Genomic DNA, 22,006 nt, shown 5'->3' with positions numbered 1-22,006 from the left:
CCTGCCTATGATTTGTTAGTTTGTGAAACTGTTACTAAAGAGTAAACCCCTGTTACTTTCTCCCGGCGTGCTCCTGTCCCTAAGAGAGGAGAGATGAACCTGCAAGCCATTATTTCGTTTGCAGGCTCCATCCTAGGCACTGGACTTCATCCTTTGGGGACAAAACAGCACCATATAGCTTCCTGGTTGCCATGAATGAACAGAACCAAAAGTCTTTCAGTTGCTCTGGTGTCATTCAGGCTCTTTTGATTCTGTTCTGGCTTATGGAAATCAGAAAGTAAAAAGATGGGGTTTAACTCAGTCCAGCTCTGCAGATTATCAACCAGGGTGTAGTGTTACAAAGGTATGTCCCTTTGCTTTTTAGGCCAGATTGGGAAATTATAGTTATTAAGCTTTGGAACAAGGCAGGTTCAAACTATTTTACCTCCATCTGAAGTCTGAAGCTGTACAGTTCTGGAAGAGCTTCATGATGTGTATTATCTATAATGTATATAGATCAGCTCTGCCTTTCACTTACTGCTGCTAATTAATTTATCAGCAAAATGCTGCTGACTTAGATCTCATTGCCAGGAATCTATGCACAGGATTAGGCCCAGATTGCACTGTTGGAGCATATACACTGGTAGAATATATGGCAATCCCTTAGGTATTAATGATAGGCCCTAAACTACAGGCCAGGAGAGACAGAGGGTCAAGGATGCTGCTTTCGCTAAGCCTCAAAATATCTGAGTAGGTTTGGAAAGTCAGCAAAAACCAGCCTAGTGGGGAACAGCACACATATAAGCATGGCAATGGATTTATTTTCTAACTACAGGCCAACTGTCCATTGCCAAATACACAGTAAAGTTTTCATCGGTCCTATTCACTGTTTGTTCACAGCCCACATTTGGTGTACCTGCATCTTCCAATGGAACACAGAGCAATAGGGTCTCCCACCACAGCTACTAGGGACTGCGCTCTTGTTATGGCTGTGTTGAGAAGTTTGTAATTGGACAAAAAACCATAATCCAAGTCTTCAGTTGAATCTTCCAATAAATGCTCCTTCCGTTTTATTGGTGTTTGCTTGTGTTTGCATGTGTGCCGTGTTCGTACCGTGCTGAGAAACAACACTCGAAACTGCTTTCCTAAAGAAGAGGGAAAAGTCTGAGATAATTTTAGCCAATTTCTTTGCTGGACATACAACCATGTAATTCTGGCAATTGGATGATTAGTGCTCAACTAAAAAGCTTTGTACTAAAAAAAAGAAGAAGAGTTTAAACGATTTGAAAATGCATTAGAAATAGCCAGAATCGTTTACAGGTCAAAGTCTTCATCTTTTACTCTAGCAGTAATTATGCTTGATCTTTTTTGGCTTTATACCCTTTATGTTTCACCAGTAACATCTATTAAATGTGTGTGACATTAAGTTCACAGGTCTTTTTTAAAAAAAACATCCCCATTATTAATCTTAGCCATTAAACCCCTCTAAGTTGGTAAGTGATGGGCCATAATAGGGCAGTTAACAGTGATAATTTGGCTGCGGTCGTTAATTTCTACTGCCCCATCAATTAATCTTCACAATAATTAGTTAGTCTGTGAAACTGCAAAGGAATACACTAATTTAGAGTTCAACCATAGGACTCCATATAGGAATACAGGGCTATGTCTGTGAGTCCATTTTCAGGAAAAGGCTAAAACTGTTATGAAGCTGGAACCCAAGAAATAACAGGGGTTGCTAATCTGTGGCCCTCCAAATGTTGCTGAACTATATAATTCCCCTCACCTGCAGCCACTATGGCCAATAGTCAGGGAAGGTGATAATCTGGGTGGCCACATGACAGTCGCCCTGTTCTAGTATATTTTTTATTTATAAAAATATTTATAAGCTACCCACTCATAAAATACCATGTCAATGCACAACAATATATGCAGAATATGATGCATGCATGGAGCATCAGACATGTAGAGGCTTCCAAATTTTCTTCTTTTAGCAGAGGAACAATCTACACATTAAATGGGAATCCGTGTGTGTGTTTGTGTGTGCCCTTGTAGGGGAAAATAGAAAAGCCCTCTACAGATCGGACTGGGGAGCACGTCCCATGCAGTTACACAAAAAAAGCGAGTTACTGATTTGGTATTCAGCGACAGGGAACTATCTGGCAATAAATTGTGATCCCTGCTTAACACTGACACCATACAGCAGTTACAACTTGCAGACCATGTTGGAATAGTACTTCCTATATATTTAGCTATGCGTTAACTGTAACTACGATCTAAATTACATAAATTCTTTTATTATCGCCAGGTACAACGTGAAGTAAAAGCTGCTTTATGTTCAACAGCTATTAGGGTTGCAACTTAAATAAAACATCAGATAAAGTAATGTAAGCTGCTGACAACTTTGAGGTCATTTCAGATTCTCTGCCAAGTTCACAGATCCTTAGATATACAGGTGCTACTTACCCTGAACATTTAGCACTCTTTCAACACTGACATCAGACAATCTTTTTTTCCGAAGCTCTGCCCGAATTCTGAACACTTGATCAGCATATGGTGTTACAACACCTATGCTGCCGTCATCCAGTTTTCCCCAGGCTACAGGCCACTTTCTCCTCAGTTCTTCGACACGTTCTACAACTTCAAACACCTTGAAGGGGAGGGGAAAATCATGCTAAGTACTGGCTTTTTCTGGTCTGGTATAAATAATTTGGATAAAATCTAATACTGTACTTCAAAACAGGTTTTAACAGAAGCATATATATTTTCATGATCCTCCCCCATGATCTTAACACGATAGTTTGTAGGTGTCTCACCGCAATGATGGATACTGTATCCATAATTGCTTTACATAAGCTATTAGAAGGGCTCATGAAATTAGTAAGGAACCTAAGCTACTTAAAGCTAACAGTCACTTGTTGAATTAGATACAGTGGTGCCCCGCAAGACGAATGCCTCGCAAGACGGAAAACCCGCTAGACGAAAGGGTTTTCCATTTTTGAGTTGCTTCGCAAGACGAATTTCCCTATGGGCTTGCTTCGCAAGATGAAACGTCTTGCTAGTCTTGCGATTTTTTTTCGCTTCCCCCCCTTTTTCTAAGCCTCTAAGCCGCTAATAGCCTTTTAGCAGCTAAGCCGCTAAGCCTTTAATAGCCGCTAAGCCGCTAAGAGCGCTAAGCCGCTAATAGGGTTGCTTCGCAAGACGAAAAAACCGCTAGACGAAGAGAATCACGGAACGGATTCTTTTTGTCTTGCGAGGCACCACTGTAATGCTAATGCCTATTTATGGATTTTTCATTTTTCACTACAGATTTGTTTTCATTCATACAGTACAGTGGTGCCTCGCAAGACGAAAAGAATCCGTTCCGCGAGTCTCTTCGTCTTGCGGTTTTTTCGTCTTGCGAAGCAAGCCCATTAGCGGCTTAGCGGATTAGCGCTATTAGCGGATCAGCTGATAAGCGGCTTAGCGGTTTAGCGGATCAGCTGATAAGCGGCTTAGCGGATCAGCTGTTAAGCGGCTTAGCGGATCAGCTGATAAGCGGCTTAGCGATCAGCTGTTAAGCGGCTTAGCGGATCAGCTGTTAAGCGGCTTAGCTGATAAGCGTCTTAGCAGCTTGGGAAAAGGGGGGGGGGGAGAAAAAAAACCTGCAGGAACTCGCAAGACATTTTCGTCTTGCAAAGCAAGCCCATAGGAAATTCATTTTGCGAAGCACCTCCAAAACGGAAAACCCTTTCGTCTAGCGGGTTTTCCGTCTTGCGAGGCATAATGTGAAATAGCACACACCAAACACTGCATATTAATGGGTCACAGGACACTGCAGGTGGCCTCTTTATGGGTCAATACAACTGTCTTTATTTCAAAATCACTGAAAGAACATTGCACAAATGTTCCGGGTAACAAAGCTGCACACATTTGTCACAGATTGCTTTTGTAACACGACACTACAGTAAGCACTCTCTATTTTTTGGGTCTTAGACTAAGACAAAGAACAAGTCATTCTTTACAAAAAAAAAAAAAAAAACACTTTCTGGAACAGATTAAGTGGAGTGAAAATTATGATTATCGAGAAAGCAATTAAAGGTGAAACCAAAGTGCTACCTCTGCATTGTTGTAAAAAGCAGTGCTGTTTTTTTCTTGTACATCTTCTCCTCGTGCCGTGAAGAAAGTCAGCGGGTAGAAATCCTTGTGCGCTGGCTGCTTTCCACTTGCCATCAATTTGCCCTCATAGAAAAGTTCAGATGTGTAACTGCAACGAAGTAAAACGCAAAGTAAAACATGGAAGCTATGTGCTGCTTTAAAAACTCAACACCAAACAAATGGATAAATAAATAAATAAATAAATAGAAGAAGGTTTACAATGAAAAACGGCTCCTTCCCAAGAACAGTATGGGGATGGCAAAAGAGGAGGGAGAAATGACATATAGGCCGTTGTGCACTTCCGTGCCTCTCCCACAGAAAGACTGAATGAGGATGAAGAGCAGGCAGGCAAAGCTTATTTCCCAGTTTGCACTCCTTTTTCCCTGTCCCTGTGGGAAGAGAACTCTGTTCCTTCATTCTCCTGCCTCAGGAAGCAGGGTGTTGTTGCTAGGTAGCAACCAACCCATTTTACAGAAACAGAAGTAAAGCATACAGTGTCACAGAAAGGGAACGTCCTCATGTGTCTAAATTTCCTTTTCCCGCCGTGGAAGATAAATGCAAAAACAAGAAGGTGGGGTTTGTGTAAAACTTGTTCCTGATCAGGGCTGCGGAGTGCCGACTTTTAAAAATAATCATTGGACAGATTAATTTAACTTCAGTGGTGTTTCTACATATAAATTAGGATGAATAATCTATTCCTATCCAGTGAGAATGAGTCTACTGTCTATGATACAATATTCAAACGTATTTTGAACACAGAGCACCTAAGACGAGAGTCTGATATATTACAAAGGGCAAGAGACAAAAGACACTAATAACTAAATTTGTATTAAAGGGTATTTAAAATGTACACATTAATAAGGCGTGATGTTTAAGATAAGAAAAATCGAATATGATGGGTGATATGGAACACATGCGCATCTTTTTAGCTTTTAAGCACACCATGAATCTTGTGCAGAATTCTCTGGAGCTTTCCAGATTCTTTATGGCATTGCAACATCGAAATTAATTAATTATCATATGGACCGTTATGATTGCTGAGAGCTTTGACCTCCCCCCCCCCCCACAACGCACTCATTTAATGACATTTATAATTGAATTGCCGAAGCATTTCTCTGCTCATATTTTTAACTGAGAAATAAATGTCTTTATCAATAAGGCCATTAGAATTCACATAAATGGTGAAAGCAACTGATTTACAGCCAGTAGCAGCCAGTGGAGCAGCACAGGTGCTGCTCACCTGCCTTTCGAATTCTGAGCATGGAAAAGAGAGGGAGCCAAGCACAGGGGATGAAGCGTGTTTTGGGTGTGGGGTATGGATAGCCCAATGGTACCCTTCTGCTACCACATCCAGACCAAACATCACTCTGCATGCTCCCCCCCCCCAAGAACCAATGGTGATGCTTGGTGTTTGGAATGCCCATGAGTATTGTCACACCACCTGTGCCACCCCACCAACTGCAACTCTTTTCTGTGTCACCCTATGCATTGCTACTCATTGAACTTAACAAGGTTTACTCTGCGGTGGGCATAGGACCACAGCCTCTTGTGCAGGAGTCAGCAAACTTTTTCAGCAGGGGGCCGGTCCACTGTCCCTCAGACCTTGTGGGGGGGCTGGACTATATTTTGAAGGGGAGGAAATGAACGAAGTCCTATGCACCACAAATAACCCGGAGATGCATTTTAAATAAAAGCACACATTCTACTTATGTAAAAACACCAGGCAGGCCCCACAAATAACCCAGAGATGCATTTTAAATAAAAGGACACATTCTACTTATGTAAAAACATGCTGAGTCCACAGGCCAGATTGAGCAGGCGATTGGGCAGGATCCGGCCCCCGGGCCTTAGTTTGCCTAACCATGCTCTTGTGTCTTCATTTTATCCACGGAACAAGTAGAGCCCAAATAGTGGATTATAAACATAGTCTCACTGATGCTTACACTCTCACTTTCTCACTTTCACTTGTGAGTTGGATACACTCCAAACTGATTTGTCCAAAATCAACACATAAGTAATATAAAACAAGACCACATACGAGCAATTTTTTAAAAAAATTGAATAAATCTCTTCCGCACATCAAATGATTATCTGCCAACCAAGTCTGAACTTTTTTGGAAGCTTAGTGCATTTCCTTTAGGTACATCAGCTGGACCGGTTTTTGTCAACTTTCTCAAAATTTGGCTGCAGCTTCGGTAGTACCAACCACAATTAAGGAAGCCCTGATAAGTCATTCTAAGCTTCACAAAATAATGTTCTTATGTTCATTTTAACATAAAAGCTAGTGTTTTATTATAATGGAAGTTCTAGAAGAGTGTTTTCAATTTGAGACTGCAATGGCAAAGGACTTTTAAAAAAAGTTTTCTATTAGACACTTGCATCAGCCACGCAAAAAGTGTGATACAGTGAAAAAGTTCACACCTACTTGATGATAGCTTCATGGGAGCGATAGTTCTCACACAGCAAGATCCTGCAAGGAAATTCTGCAGGGTAGTGTTCATAGAGACGGTCAAGTAGCGAGACGTGAAGATTTCGCTCTCTGGCAAACTCACTGTAGACAAAAGGACTAAGCTGCATCAGAGAAAGAACGAAAAGAAATTGTTATTTATGAGCTTTATAACTGAATGATCGTGTCTGTGCACAACATGATCTCATGCTGTGTTGCAAAAGATCAGGGAAAAACTAACTGCAAATCCATAGAAATGGCATTAAGTGTCTTAAACTAAAGTGAAGAAACAACTAAGATGACACTTTATTCATAGCTTGCTCCCTGTACCCACAGGCAGCAAAATAACATGATTATCAACGTCTGCAGCTCTTGTAGCCCCAAAGTAAAGACCTGTCTCAGTCCAAATCTAAAAACCTGAGAACTGGGTGCCTGTATTTGGTTACTATATATATTTCATGACAAGACAAGGCAGCCCAGTCCTAAAGCTACAAGAGGAACAAGCTGAGCACACACACACACTCTTCCTTGTTAAAAACAACAACTGATTCCCTCATTTCCTGTGGCCAAGAGAGAAGTACTGGATAGATGAGGACATGTTGGGGGCTCCTATTTATAATCTAGCAGCACACCAGAGAGGGAACACTCTCTCCCAGGTATGCCCCAAGGCTCAACCCACAAAAGCCACCAGTGAAGCTGATTCATCCCACTGGGCCAACGCCAGTGTGTAGAAGGCCAGGCAGCCGCTAGGATTATGCATCTACTAGCTTCCTGCCACAGAGGAGGTTCTCTACCGAAGCCAACCTCACAGCATGGCCTCATCCTATGCGACGGCATCGGGCTATTACTCTGACCCTTCTCTGTCTTTAATAATCATTTTCACCTTTCCGATTGCCCTCTTTTTCTGTTGCAATTTTTTATTCTACGTGTGATAAGACTGCTCTTATCCATACATTTCCCTCTGAAATATATGACTTTTATTGAAATTAAGCTAACCTTCTGCAGTTCTGTGATTCCTGCCAATTCTTTTTTTCTTATAGTAGCTTAGCAATTCTGTCTCCCTCAAAGTCCACACCATAGAATTTTATGCTTTTGTCCTTTTCACATGTGAGCTTTTGCATCTTCACATTATTTTTTTCATGTGGGATTTGTGCTCCATGCTTTCTTTCCTATTCATCTTTGCCTGGTGATTGCCTATTTGCCACCGTTTCCTCTCTTTTTATTATTCACATGCACTTAACATCTCTTCTTTCTTCATTTCCTACTCTCAGAGTCATTTTAACATTTATGTCAATTCCACTTCTAATACAGCTATTTAGCATTCTGGTGGGGCTACCTTTTGATTCATCACTAGTGATCATACTCTGAATCTTGTTCTGAGTTACCGCTTCGTGCTTTTTTCTGTTGTTGTTAAAAAAAATGGTGCTAGTAGCCATATATCGATAAATTGTAAAATCTGTTTCCCACACTCCCCTCTTCCCGAACTCCTTCCCCACTTCTTTACTAAACTTGTAACAAACTTATAATAATTTATTCGTAATTATTTAAGGTCCTCTTTTGAAACTGCAAAAAGGTCACAAGCAAAGTGTTCAGTCACCATGAATGAGATACCTACGTACTTTGTCTTTCTTCCTAAACAAGGAGAGAAATATATTTATATTTAACTGCACAAAATGCCACAGCTCATCAGCTCAGAGTTTTTCTTTTCCTAGTTCACACATCCTGACAGAGTAAATGGAGGGAAGTCAGCTAAGTTCTGATGATCCTCATTGTGGAGATCACACACACAACATGATGCTGTTGCTATCTAGCAACAAGGAACATTCCCAATTTTAGGGAAATAATATACAATGGCTTGCATACATGCACATTCAATACACACACCATACACAAGGCAGACCACAGACACAGATGCATTCCTCTCTCAAACACACAACATATATACAAAACATCTCTTTTTCTGCCCAAATGCATCTCTCACTCACAGACCACATGCACACTTCCTCCTTCCCCTTCTCTCTCCCTCAACTCTCTTTGTTCCTTGACATGACATTGCTGTAAAAAAAAGTTGTTGGTATGGAGTAACAGGGCGTGCCATGAGAAAAAAGCCCTGGTTATACTGTACTGCTTATTTCCAAACGGCTTACTCTGCCTTTATTCACCAATTTTCTGTTTTTTAAAAATCTGTTCTCCTCCATTTCCCTTCTTTCGTTTTCTATTCTTTCCTTCCAGCCATCCAATTCTGCTGTTGCTATTGTTTCTTCCACCATTTATTTTCAATCTATTTGTCCTGCTAACCTGCAGCCATGATTTTGATCTTCTCCCTAACAAGCACAGGTGTATGCCTTCTTGTTTCATTCTCTGCTAAAGATCATTCTTTTCTCCTCTTTGATTGATTCATGCTTGATTTCTGAAACCTTCCATTTACTTTCAGTTCACTTCTTTGGTCCACTCCTCTTCCTATTCTAGCGTCTCACCCCCTGTCAAGTGTTTTGTTTCCTTATCGGTGAAAAGCAAGCAATAAATATTGCTTCTTTTCAAGTCTGACACCTTATCAACTTTGATAATTTTTCTCATCCTGTCGCCTTTTTACAACAGAAAAACTTCAACCGTTGTCAACAGTTGATTTGTAAAGGCACGTATGTACAATTGAGAAGTCCTACTCCCCATCTCAAGAGCTCAGTGTTAGAGTCTGACAAGTATTATTACATTTTAGTATACAGAGTTGCTAAGGCTGAAAGGAAGTTGCTTGCCTAAGGTCAACCAGTAAATTGGTGGCCAATGTAAGATTTAAAACTGAGACTTTAAGACTAATACTTTATTCTTTTTATTGTACCACACTAACTGTTGGAGTGTTTTATGCAAGAGCTGCTTTGTAATCTGCAAATATACAGTGGTACCTCAGGTTACATATGCTTCAGGTTACATACGCTTCAGGTTACAGACTCCGCTAACCCAGAAATAGTGCTTCAGGTTAAGAACTTTGCTTCAGGATGAGAACAGAAATCATGCTCCGGCGGTGCGGCAGCAGGAGGAGGCCCCATTAGCTAAAGTGGTTCTTCAGGTTAAGAACAGTTTCAGGTTAAGAACAGACCTCCGGAACGAATTAAGTACTTAACTTGAGGTACCACTGTACTTTGTTGGTAATTTTCATTTCCCTGAAGAAAAGATTTATATGAGGTAAATTCAAGAATACAATGTCTTACTTGCATATGGTCTCCAGCCAAGACAATTCTTGTATTTTTACTTGCTAGTGCTAGAGGCATGATAGTCTCGCACTCCATTGCCTGTGCAGCTTCATCTAACAGAATATGTGTAAAAAACCCTATAAAACAGAAACAGACAAAATGTTAAGCAGCAAGTGATAAAAATGGTGCTAATACTATCAAAACATTTAGATTCAGGACTGTGAACAGACTGAAACCTAATCAACACAATTGATGTATCTTGTAAGATGGCCGATTTCGGCAAGTTATTCTCAGCAAACAGAAATCTCCTCCAAATCTATCCCACCAAAGTTGAGATCAAAGGTAAAGAGGTAGAATAATTTAGACCAGTGTTTCCCAAACTTGGGTCTCTTGCTGTTTTCGGGCTACAATTCCCATCATCCCTGACCTCTGGTCTTGCTAGCTAAGGATGATGGGAGTTGTAGTTCAAAAACAGCTGGAGCCTCAAGTTTGGGAAACACTGCTTTAAACAATCAAGAGTGATCTTCTGGCAGAATTTTATCCATGAGTATTTCCTGGACCCTTGTTAGAATATGTTTCTTATAATAAACTATTCATCCTTATCTATGGTAAAATCTGCTCACAATGTTATCTCTTCTACCACAAACACCTTGTCCAACAAAGGACTTTTCCAGAGTATTTTCAGAGTAGAAGGAAAGTATCTTTCACCTGTGAAGGAAGTACAGTTGGCACTTACCTGAAGAGTAGTTTTCCATTGATAGCACAAGGTCATCAGGTTCGTTGGGCATTGGCTCTCACTGAAGGCAGGAGCTAACTGGATTATGAAAAATGCCTACTTCCCAAAATGTTCATCCTGCCTTCAACCAAAATGTCGTGCCAATACTCAACCAACCTGGTAACCTTGCTCTGCCAATAGAAAAATGTGGTTCAGGCATAAAACATTTGTTTGTTTGTTTATTAGTTTTTGAGAAATCACACAACAGGGATAAGTACAATAGTATAAGTTTCTATCCAGTGTTTCAACACTTATGATTATCCAATGAGCTGTCATTAACTAAGACAGAAGAAAACAACTGTGGACTATTCTTTTTAATTGAAGCCTCATACATTTTTATCTCTTGTGAACAGTTGTATGCAAGTACTCACACTAGCTTTGCAAATAATTAAATGGGCTTTATATTTGTATGTTTTGTCACGTGCATATATGAAGTAATAAAAAGAGGTCCTTGCTCTCCATACCATTGAGTACAGGCAACTCCCAGTTTAGGCACATCCAAATTACGCACGATTGCACATACGCGCAATGCGCCAAACCCGGAAGTAGCCCAAAATGTCACAGAAACATCACAAAAAGGCGCAGAGAGGGCTTACGCCATAGCTGTCAACTTTTCCCTTTTCTTGCAAGGAATCCTATTTGGAATAAGGGAATTTCCCTTTAAAAAAGGGAAACATTGGCAGCTATGGCTTACGCATGCCCCGCCGATGCATGTGGGGGTCCGGAACAGAACCCCTGTGCAAAACAAGGATTGCCTGTACCCATACACAAAAACACTGGCTTTATACAGATAAGAGACACAGAACAGTCTGGGCCCAGCATTAGTTTCCCACTTTCTCCAATTTGCACAGAAAGTCACACAAACAAATACATGATTTTTAAATCACAAAGAGAGGAATACTAAAATACTTCTTCATGTACATTTCCTCACCAGGTTTAAGATCCAGCTGACATAAATATTGTGAAGTATTCAAAGTAACCACTACTACTCGTTGTTTAAGAACATCTTCTTTCTGGGGCATCTGAAAGGTGGAATGTGTGCTTGAAATCAAACAGTATTGATGCACAACTGGGTGAACAGTCTTTACCCAGCGATTTCTGAAATACACCCTGTAATAGAAGAAAATATCTTAATTTTTGCCCAAAAATTTGTTTTGGAGGAAACAAAGTAATTTTTTCAAGAGTAAAACAGCCATAACTTTCTTGTTTTTTCACATGTGCCTCTGTGTGTGTGTGTGTGTGTGTGTGAACGATTGTAAAATCAGTTGAGTGCTTTGGTGTATCATGTCACACAACTGAGTGTATACTAAAAAATGCTTCAACTCAATTCTTTTAGCATGCCGATACCACAATCCTCTAAAAAATCTGTTTTTCAAATACAAGTGGGTAATTCCTTTGGCTGTAATATATCAACATGTTTTGAACTACTGTAAACAGAAAATAATTGGCTTGTTTACGTGACCTTAAAATAGTAACCTGCTACTCTTTAGCTTCAATCCAATTCCCACTTACCTGACAGTAAGATCCACTGAACTAATGAGTGTTATTTCTGAATGGACATGTGTATGATTGCAGTGTTCTACACTTAAATGCACAGCAATCTGTATTTGATTCAGTCAGAAGCGGTGTTGTCAGCCATCCCCTGTCTAGTTTCTCCCCATCTACTCCACCTTTTGCTCCTTCATTCATTCTCCTTCTTCCATCCCTCAAGCCCACTTTACTTCCTCCACCTCTATTCACCTCCTTCTGCTCCTTGGTTAGTTAGTTCACTCCTTTCTACACCTGATCTTCTCCCTCCTCGCCTTCTCTTGCCACTTGTTTTTCTCACTTCCACCTATTTTTTCATTGAAGGATGCACTCTATATACAGAATAACTAGGTCCAATAATGCCCACAGCCACCTTCAACTAAGATAACTGACATTCTACAAGCCAGGGTATCTGATGATCACCCTCAAAAGAGCAGGCAAATGTTCTTATAGGCGAGGTGATTAAACCGGACCCAGAAGAATCCAGAGAACCAGTAGGTTCAAGGACTAAAACTGGGGTGACCCAGATTCAAATCCTCACTCAACCAATGAGTGAATGGTGATCTTGGGCCACTCACTCTCTCTCAGTCTAAACCTACCTCACAGGGTTGTTAGGAAGATAAAGTGGATGAGAAAGAACCAGTATGCTACAGAGCTGAAGGGGAGATGGGATATAAATCTATCATCCTTCCAACATGCCACAGAGAGGTTAGGCTGGCCTCAACTAGAGCCAGGGCTTTCTCGGCTGTGGCTCCAATCTGGTGGAACGCTCTGTCTCATGAGACCAGGGCCCTGCGGGACCTGACATCTTTCCGCAGGGCCTGCAAGACAGAGTTGTTCCACCAGGCCTTTGGTCAGGGCGCAGCCTGACTCCCTCCTCTGGCAATCTGCACAGAATTTTGCTTAACGGTTGCCATCAATTTGATTTTAATTAATTTTTATAATAAAATGTTTTTAGAATGTGGGATTATTTGATTGTTGTTAGCCGCCCTGAGCCCGGCTTCAGCTGGGGAGGGCGGTATATAAATACAAATTATTATTATTATTATTATTATTATTATTATTATTATTGGATTACGAACATTCAAAAGCAGCTGTCACAGACTCTGTGGATCACTGATTAACAGGGACAATTGACTGGATATTCCAAATCCAGCAACTCCTGTGTGTTTCAAATTGAGGGGGAGCTTATTGGTCCTGAGATATGGTTAATTATGCTCTGGAGGCATGGCAGGCCATGATGTGCAACAAAGGAGTCTATGATTCTCAACAAAGGGCCACACGACCATTAGACTTGGGTGCCTAGAAGCCTAAGTGATCAGAGAGAGTAATGGAGAACAGAACTTGAGCTAGGAGGCTTTTGGAGTTGACAGGGTGGAAGAGAAAGGAGGAACTGATCGTAACATGAGGTGGTTAGACTGATTGCAAAATGGATCTCTAGGTGTATCTCTATTAGAAAAAGCACAGTGTGGCACAAGCAGCGTACATGAAGTTTCACTGGACCGTTGGCCTATCTTGCCTAGTGCTGTTTCTTTCAAGTCTCTGGTATTTCTAGTTCTGCTATAGGAGATCACTTGAACTAGAAATGTCAGAAACTGAACCTGTGACCACCTGCATATGGAAACATGTGCTCTCCCGCAGAGCTCTGGACTCTCACAGAGAGCAGGCGTGCATCGAACAGCATGAATTTGCACAAACAAATGAGCCAAACCAAATGCTAAAGAGGAAATAAAAGAAAGAATCTCAAGAGTGACTAGCCAATGGGACTTCATGAAACTGCTCATCTAGCCTCCCAGTTCAGCTGAGTATGAACAAAACAGGTTTCCCCAGGGTTATCTTGAGGAATGTATGTAGATCAACATCTTGTTACAAAAATCCAATTCTTGGCGCATGTGCTCTGTTCAATCCCCATTCTTGATGCAGAGGGAGAAGACGCCAAAATTTCTTTTTTTTAAAGGACTCCCCACCTATGGAGCAGTCAGAATGTCACTTTTCAGCTGTATTATCTAAACGTATCCAATTGTTTGATAAGGATCACTAAGTGGGATTCCTGCTCTTGGGAAGGGGTTAGATTTGAAGTCTCAAGACAGCTCTGCCCCCTCTACTTTCCTATGGAGTTGTAGAGGAAGATAGGCATTGTAATTCCAAGGTAGTGTCAAAGCAGGAGAGGAAAATGTGTGCCAGAAGCCTAGGGCTGGTATTAAGGTAGCAACAGGATTAGAGCAATGTTGTCATTTCAGATGAAATTTTGTCTAATTTTATATACGAAGCATTTGCTTGCAGAAAGCTTCCTTCCATGACAGACTATTGCCCTGACTACATGCAGAGGTCAATCACATTTTAATAGCAGGATTTGCAGCCTAAATGAACTCTCGGCTTAAATTAAATCTAGTCTTAAGCAAATTTCTAGGTATTCCAAATACAAATATACACAAAGTCTTCCAAGGGGTCATTTTTGACTCCACGGGAAGGAATAAAATTATCTTGTGTGATTTTTCTTCTGCTCATTCTCCTAATATCTGTGACAGGTTCATTTAATACACAAACGGCTTGATACTGAACTAATTTTGTATGATGTTAAAAAATATATTGCTTCTTGTCTCAGCCATTTGCTCGAAATGTTGCTCTGATTTACAAACACCATTAACCCCCAACCAAAATCCAATTAGTACCTAATTTTCTTTAAAATTATGCCTTAAAATTACATCTTAGTAGCTTTTTAGAAGACCATATCAAAATTTGTTCAGTTAGAAAAGCACATATATCCACATATGTAAAGCTTAAAAAAGGATGTCTTTATCTTTAATGGACGAAACAAAAACATGTTGACTTTGCTCCAATTTGCATTTTAGTTACTGTATCAAAGTTAGGCAACATTGTTTTTAAATGCCAATAAACTTAAAAGCATTGAGGTTTTTAAAACCACTTTGAATAGACACCTTTTCTTAAGATATTGTACAGATACGTAATAAGCCTTAAAAAAATACCTGAGAGGTCTCGCCTGGGGATTGCCTGCTTCTACATATGGATGTAAATAATCCTTTATGTAGAGATCAGCAGCACTATTAGAATGGGTGCAAATGAGAATCCTGCTGGAATAAATGGTGCAAATAAAAAAGCAATGAAGAAACAGAAAATCATTCAAAAGCAGTACCAAAAAAAATAGTGGCCATCTTCCTCACACATTTCTTTCAGTGAAATTAGTCTGCAAACTTTATGGCTCAATGATGCTTCTAACTAATTTCTGTGGGAAGATTTAAACTTTCAACATAGGTTTTTTTTTAATAAAAAAACATTGTACACAATCCTAATGTAGCTTTAAAATAAAGATAGCTATTAAATTCTACACAGTGCACAGCTTTCTAAATATACGGCAATGCATTTGTTCCACATGATGCCAATTTTAATTCATTCTTCTAAGGGGAGACTACACTTTTTACTGTTGAGTTCTTTCCTGGATATATATATACATATATATACAAAACAATGATGGGTGGGTTTGTTTTTTAAGCTGGATGGAGATTCTATACTATTAAACCTCCTCTTAAAGTTTGGCATTTGCATTCCAATTAAATATCCATATATCGGGCCACCTCACCTAGTATCCTGCTGTTGGAGTATGTGCTTGACTGCCTGAGCCAAAGTGAAGGTTTTGCCTGTCCCATAGGGACCGATGATAAGAACAGGAGGCAACTGTATTGAGAGTGGTGTTGTGATAGCCAGAACAGCTTCTTTCTGCTTTGCATTGAGCCTAGGATCCAACTGCTCATCCCACTGTCTGTACAATAGAAAGCAGATATTTAGCATCACCAAAGCATCGTGGTTTAGAAAGATATTACTACTCAGAGACATGCCTGAAACAAAAATCACATCAACCTCACATTATTATACCGTTTACACACTCTGCTAACATTCAGGATAAATGACAAAGTTAAGCTGCTTCTGCCATAAGAATGCAATTCATTACAGTGGTGCCCCGCAAGACGAATGCCTCGCAAGACGAAAAACCCGCTAGACGAAAGGGTTTTCCATTTTTGAGTTGCTTCGCAAGACGATTTTCCCTATGGGCTTGCTTCGCAAGATGAAAACGTCTTGCATGTCTTGCGATTTTTTTCGCTCCCCCCCCCTTTTTCTAAGCCGCTAAGCCGCTAATAGCCTTTTAGCCACTAAGCCGCTAAGCCTTTAATAGCCGCTAAGCCGCTAAACCGCTAATAGCGCTAATCCGCTAATGGGCTTGCTTCACAAGACGAAAAAACCGCTAGACGAAGAGACTCACGGAACGGATTATTTTCGTCTTGCGAGGCACCACTGTACAACTGACTTTTGATATTAGAGAGAACAAAGAAAGTTTCCTGTTTCTAAGGTTACTAGAATAAGTTTCCTTTCCTGCTTATATCACTTCATTTCCTGTTCCTGCACCCTACAGAAGAGGTATTTCTAGTGTAGATGCATGTCTGAGGCACCTGCTACAAAGAATGCAATATAATTTAAATATACCAGAGACCGGTATGAAACTGTTTGCATTTTTGTACCTGTTGGGGCTCCAAGGTATCGTGGGCGTCATGCCGACATCTGGAAAGAGAATACCGTTGTCCTTGATCCTGTCCAAGGCATAATGCATTTCACAGAGGGGTAAGCGGTTTAACTGAAACTGAAGTTCAACCTACGGTACATACAAAATTAATAAATGAAATGGGATGCCAGAAAACAGGCAACTGAAATAAATAGTTTTAGACTTGGGCTAAACAGAACTACTGCAATCACATATTCCAGCAAATTCACAACACCTAATCCTACAGATTAGATCAAAACCTTTCCTAAATGCTTTTATGTAAACTTAAAAAAATGGAAAGCCCAAGAGAAACATTTTTGTTATAGTAACACAATTTGTGGTTTTGACTACTATCATGCATACATAGTTGTACAAGTGGGTTTAAAAAAAAATAGCTTGGACTGTGCACTGGTAAGTGAAATACAATGTTCTCATAGAAGAACTATAGCAAAGGTCCGTAGCAAAGGTCCCCAGTCAAATTTTGGAAGGTGGCAAGGCAAGGAGTGGGGAAATGGAGAAATGGGGGTGGAAGAGAGAGAGAAAAGAGTGGCAGAAAGTGAGAAAGAAAAGGGGTGGCCTCATTGACCTTTGTCTCTGGCCCCATCCCTGACGGATTACCTTTGAGCAATGTCCACCCCTGGGTCTACAGAAACATATACAGTGGTACCTCTGGTTACGTACTTAATTCGTTCCGGAGGTCCGTTCTTAACCTGAAACTGTTCTTAACCTGAAACACCACTTTAGCTAATGGGGCCTCCCGCTGCTGCCACGCCGCCACCGCACAATTTCTGTTCTCATCCTGAAGCAAAGTTCTTAACCCGAGGTACAATTTCTGGGTTAGCGGAGTCTGTAACCTGAAGCGTATGTAACCTGAAGCGTATGTAACCAGAGGTACCACTGTACTGACTACTGACAGGGTCAGAATATCCTTTTAAAAATAAAAAATACAAAGAACATGACACATAATACAGCATGGTCCACTGATAGCAAAACTGCAACATAAGCCATCATATACACAACTAACCCTCAAAGGAGGATAAGTCAGCAATAAGCTGTGGAAATGCTATGGGAAGGTTGGGAACAGAGTGAATTAACCACTCACGTTCAACACCACAGACGTGATTTGTGGCTGAGCGCTAACTAAAATTTATTTTCTTCTCAATTACTGTATACTCATAGCAAATAACAAAGGCCTCCAAAATATTACTAGACTTCAGAAATGTTTCAGCACAGAACACAGTGTCTTAACTAGAACCTATGTCTGAAAATGAACAATAAAATTAGTTCAAACAATTGTCTTACTAACTAAGCAAATAATGACAGACATTTTCATTGAAAAAATGGATTAATGCAACTCAAAGCCTTGGGCGGGGAGTTAGTCATGAAAGCTAGAAATGTGCACAGCTTTAATTTAACATTTGTGCTTATGACCAAAAACAAAAAAATTCTTCCAAATCTAAGTGCTGAAAGAAAGGTTGATTCTTATCCGAACACTACAATCTAAAATCTCTGTAATTACTGATTTCTTATTAATTGCTATACCCAATACTTCTTGTCAAAAAATAACAGTGAAAACTCTAGCCCACGTTTTAGGTACTGTATTAGGCGACTTCCAGAGGGATGTCATTAAAGTTGCAGCATGACACAAGAGACTTGTGACATCTTAAAGGCTAGCAGATTTATTGTGGTAAAGGTTAACTTTATCCGTATTTTCCTCTGCAGGCAAACAGATTAGAGGAGATAAGAGAGAAAGTATAAAGGGGGGAAATGCAAATAGTGGAGGCCAAATGGTCATGAAATACAAGAGGTACAGTCTGACAATTTAACGCAAATAAATAAAATAAGCACAGTGGTAATTTATAAACAGCAGTAAGAGATGATAACATGTGACTTAGCAGTTCTCAAACTAGTAAGGTACCATGCAAGTGGTTCCCAATATTATCTCTACTCTGCCTCCCCCCCACACACACCCTAAAAAAAAGAAAAGACAGAGACAGAAACTCTTTGACTAGGACCAACTTTATGAAAAAGGCTAACAGGGCCCTGGGCAGCAATTTTCATAATACAAAGTGGCTATACAACACCAGCATTGAATGAAAACTGGCCGGCATTTTTCAGGTGGTCCATAGAGGCAGGGAGAGTTTGAGAACCATTAAGCTAAATCCAAATTTATTTTTGTCCCTTCTCACACCGTTTCTCATCTGGATCAGGTTGGCATAGTTTTCCTTCACTGATCCTCTATTTAAGAATCAGTGCTCAAGGAGATTGCGAACCAAAGAAGCATGCCCACATATAGTTTGTTGTTTATTTGTGGGATATCTCTTCTAAGTCTGAATTACAGACTTACTGAATTACAGCATTAATCAATGTCTTCTTGTTTAACCATGGAAGTATCCCCCATAACTATTAGAATGACACTAGTTAATCTATTGATTAAAGTTGAAACATAAAATATGTTAAGGGACCAAGAAAGATAAAACTCTATTTTATTAACCCAAAAGAAATCAAGAATTGTTGTCAACCGTTAGTAAGGCTCAAATATTTGATAAATGCACTAAACCAAACATTAAAAACTACCACACAATACCGAAGCAGACTGTGAAAAGGAATAATGAAAAGGCAATGTGTGAGGTTGTCAAACCACACAATGTACTTAGCAAAAATAAAAAGAACATGCTATGCACCACAATTCCCAAGAAATATAGTCAGAGTAATAGAGTATGCAGATAAAAGCCTTGGCTTTGTTAGAAGAGAAACCCTTTTTTCCCAAAACTATTATCCTAACATTAAAAAAGAAAGAAGAAAAGTCTTTCCTTGGTTAACTACACATATACAGACACCTGCAGACAAGTACAATTTGACACCATAAAAAGGGTATGGCTGCAATTTAAAGAAACAAACAAAAAAAAAACCTTTAGCTTTATTTAATTCTTTTTTCACTTTCTGCCTGCCTCTAAATAAATACAAAGTTGACACAACTTCTTAACGTAGAACCAGTAAGACTTGTACAGGAAGGTCCATACAACGAGGACCAAAGGAAATATATGTAAGAAGCCATATTTGCCCACCTCCAGTTGCCCATCCCTACCGTAAAACATAATGAAAACAAAAAAATTCCTTCCAGTAGCACCTTAAAGACCAACTAAGTTAGTTCTTGGTATGAGCTTTCGTGTGCATGCACACGAAAGCTCATACCAAGAACTAACTTAGTTGGTCTTTAAGGTGCTACTGGAAGGAATTTTTTTGTTTTGACTATGGCAGACCAACACGGCTACCTATCTGTAAGTAAAACATAATGCTCATTGAAATATGTTGGTGTCTAATAAAATGGAAGAATGCTATGAAGAAGTTAAGCATCACAATAACTTGTAAGAGAAAACTGACTTGACACGATAAATGGCCCATCTAATTTTGTATTCCAGTAGCATTTCCTGATATAGTCAATTAGTGGTCTTGATTATTGTTTTTAGAAAATAAACACAACCCAAGTGCCCAGTGGCATAATCAGCATTTAGGCTAATTATGCACCTTAAATGAAAACATTATGATTCTTGCATAATTTTTCGGCAGACTGATTGGAACGTGACATTGGTGATATCTATTAGTGAGAATGAATTTATTTCCATCTGCACTTGTGGCCTTCATTTGAAATTATTTCAACTAGACAGCCAACGTCAGCCACTTTACACCTACAGAAGCTATATGATGAAGAAAGCATTTAATTCAGTTGACTGAGACTAATTGTTTAATGGTTAACCACAGGATGTATTAAACTAAAGGCATCAAATGGAACTATCCTTGCCAGGAAAACATAAAATGGCACAAGGTTTTGACTTCAACCAATGTCAGACTGACAGTAAAATGTACAGATAGCTGAACGTTTATCATATTCCCAGTGCTTATCTGCATATAGTATCAGCACTCTGCAGTTCTATGAAAGATAGGTTATTTTAGATAAATTGTCAAATCTAATTTTACACCAAAGGTGAATAGTGTCGTTCAGCAACATCTGGAGGGCCACATAAGTCACACCCACCCTGACCACTGACCATGCTCGCTGAGGATGATAGGAGTTGTCATTCAGCACCATCTAGAGGGGGACAGGACCATAAAGAAGGCTGATCGCCGAAGAATTGATGCTTTTGAATTATGGTGCTGGAGGAGACTCTTGAGAGTCCCATGGACTGCAAGAAGAACAAACCTATCCATTCTTAAGGAAATCAGCCCTGAGTGCTCACTGGAAGGACAGGTCCTGAAACTGAGGCTCCAATACTTTGGCCAACTCATGAGAAGAGAAGACTCCCTGGAAAAGACCCTGATGTTGGGAAAGATGGAGGGCACAAGGAGAAGGGGACGACAGAGGACGAGATGGTTGGACAGTGTTCTCGAAGCTACCAGCATGAGTTTGACCAAACTGCAGGAGGCAGTGGAAGACAGGAGTGCCTGGCGTGCTCTGGTCCATGGGGTCACGAAGAGTCGGACATGACTAAACAACAACAACAAGAGGGGGACACTTAACCACTCCTGTTTTACACAGACTGCATTTCTATCTTCTATGCATTCTCTAGTTTATCATTACCATCTAAACACATAGTTTTTGTTTTAGAAGAACTATGCTATCCCAAATGAGTGAACTGGTTAATATATGAAGCATTGGTAAATAGTTTATACTGAAACACGTATCACGGACCGCAGTCCCTAAGGAAGCAACTTTATTGATATTTTTTATACATCACCTACTTATTTATTTAATCAATTTTGTTTTCTAGCACATACCCACAAAAGAATCCTGGTGAGGTTTTACAGAAAGTTTGAAAACAAGCAGATAAATAAATAGGATATACCAATTAGATTTAAACAGTCGTCAGAATGATAAAGCAGTGAAAGCCACAGTGCAGACAGTTTAAAAAATCATCTACCCTACTTTCCCAAGTTTAAGATTTCACTAATTTCTGAAAGTTGAGGACAGAGAAGGGATGGGGGAAAGAACATAAACGGAAGAAGTTATAAAGAGAGGTAATATATCTGCTTCTCATTTCCATGAATTCAATGGATGGAGCAAGACATCTTCTACTGTTCGTAGAGGTAGAGACAAGATGAGTTCCTGTGAGGTTCACATTCCCTCTGTTTTTCTTCCATTATAGATCAACCTCCAGGACAACCAATGCTATTTTTGTTCTAGAAACAGCCATGAAGCCAGGCTCGTTTGACTCTAGATAATTAGTTTAATCCAGCGGCTTCTTCAGTTGCGTCTCTATTAGTCACTTGATCATCTTGATCGAAAAAGTACTGATTATTCAGATCCAATGGATCTAAAAGTAGCTATTTTCAGTAAAGGTCTGGCAATTGCATTCTTCAAATTCTTTCCTTAAGAGAGGCAATGCTCTCACCCTCAACCAAATTAG

General features: G+C 39.9%; 1 protein-coding gene across 3 annotated transcripts in view; it reads right to left on the bottom strand.

The window, feature by feature from the left end:
• HELZ (helicase with zinc finger) overlaps positions 1 to 22,006 on the bottom strand; it is a 113,034-nt gene that overhangs the window by 32,951 nt on the left and 58,077 nt on the right. For 2 of the 3 annotated variants that reach the window (XM_028713038.2, XM_028713032.2), the window contains 9 exons: positions 16,582 to 16,712; positions 15,648 to 15,827; positions 15,037 to 15,141; positions 11,454 to 11,632; positions 9,766 to 9,884; positions 6,539 to 6,684; positions 4,075 to 4,222; positions 2,443 to 2,626; positions 896 to 1,124 (listed from right to left, as the gene is read on the bottom strand). In XM_028713038.2, the coding sequence (XP_028568871.2) occupies positions 896 to 1,124; positions 2,443 to 2,626; positions 4,075 to 4,222; positions 6,539 to 6,684; positions 9,766 to 9,884; positions 11,454 to 11,632; positions 15,037 to 15,141; positions 15,648 to 15,827; positions 16,582 to 16,712 (1,421 nt within the window). The remainder of the gene's footprint in view (positions 1 to 895; positions 1,125 to 2,442; positions 2,627 to 4,074; positions 4,223 to 6,538; positions 6,685 to 9,765; positions 9,885 to 11,453; positions 11,633 to 15,036; positions 15,142 to 15,647; positions 15,828 to 16,581; positions 16,713 to 22,006) is intronic. The other variant, XM_077924025.1, reaches the window with a different exon arrangement.

This window comes from Podarcis muralis, chromosome 2, assembly GCF_964188315.1.
Source record: "Podarcis muralis chromosome 2, rPodMur119.hap1.1, whole genome shotgun sequence".
NCBI classification, from domain to species: Eukaryota; Metazoa; Chordata; class Lepidosauria; order Squamata; family Lacertidae; genus Podarcis; species Podarcis muralis.
The sequence above is the reverse complement of the archived record's forward strand: the minus strand, read 5'-3'. Positions and strand labels throughout refer to the sequence as shown.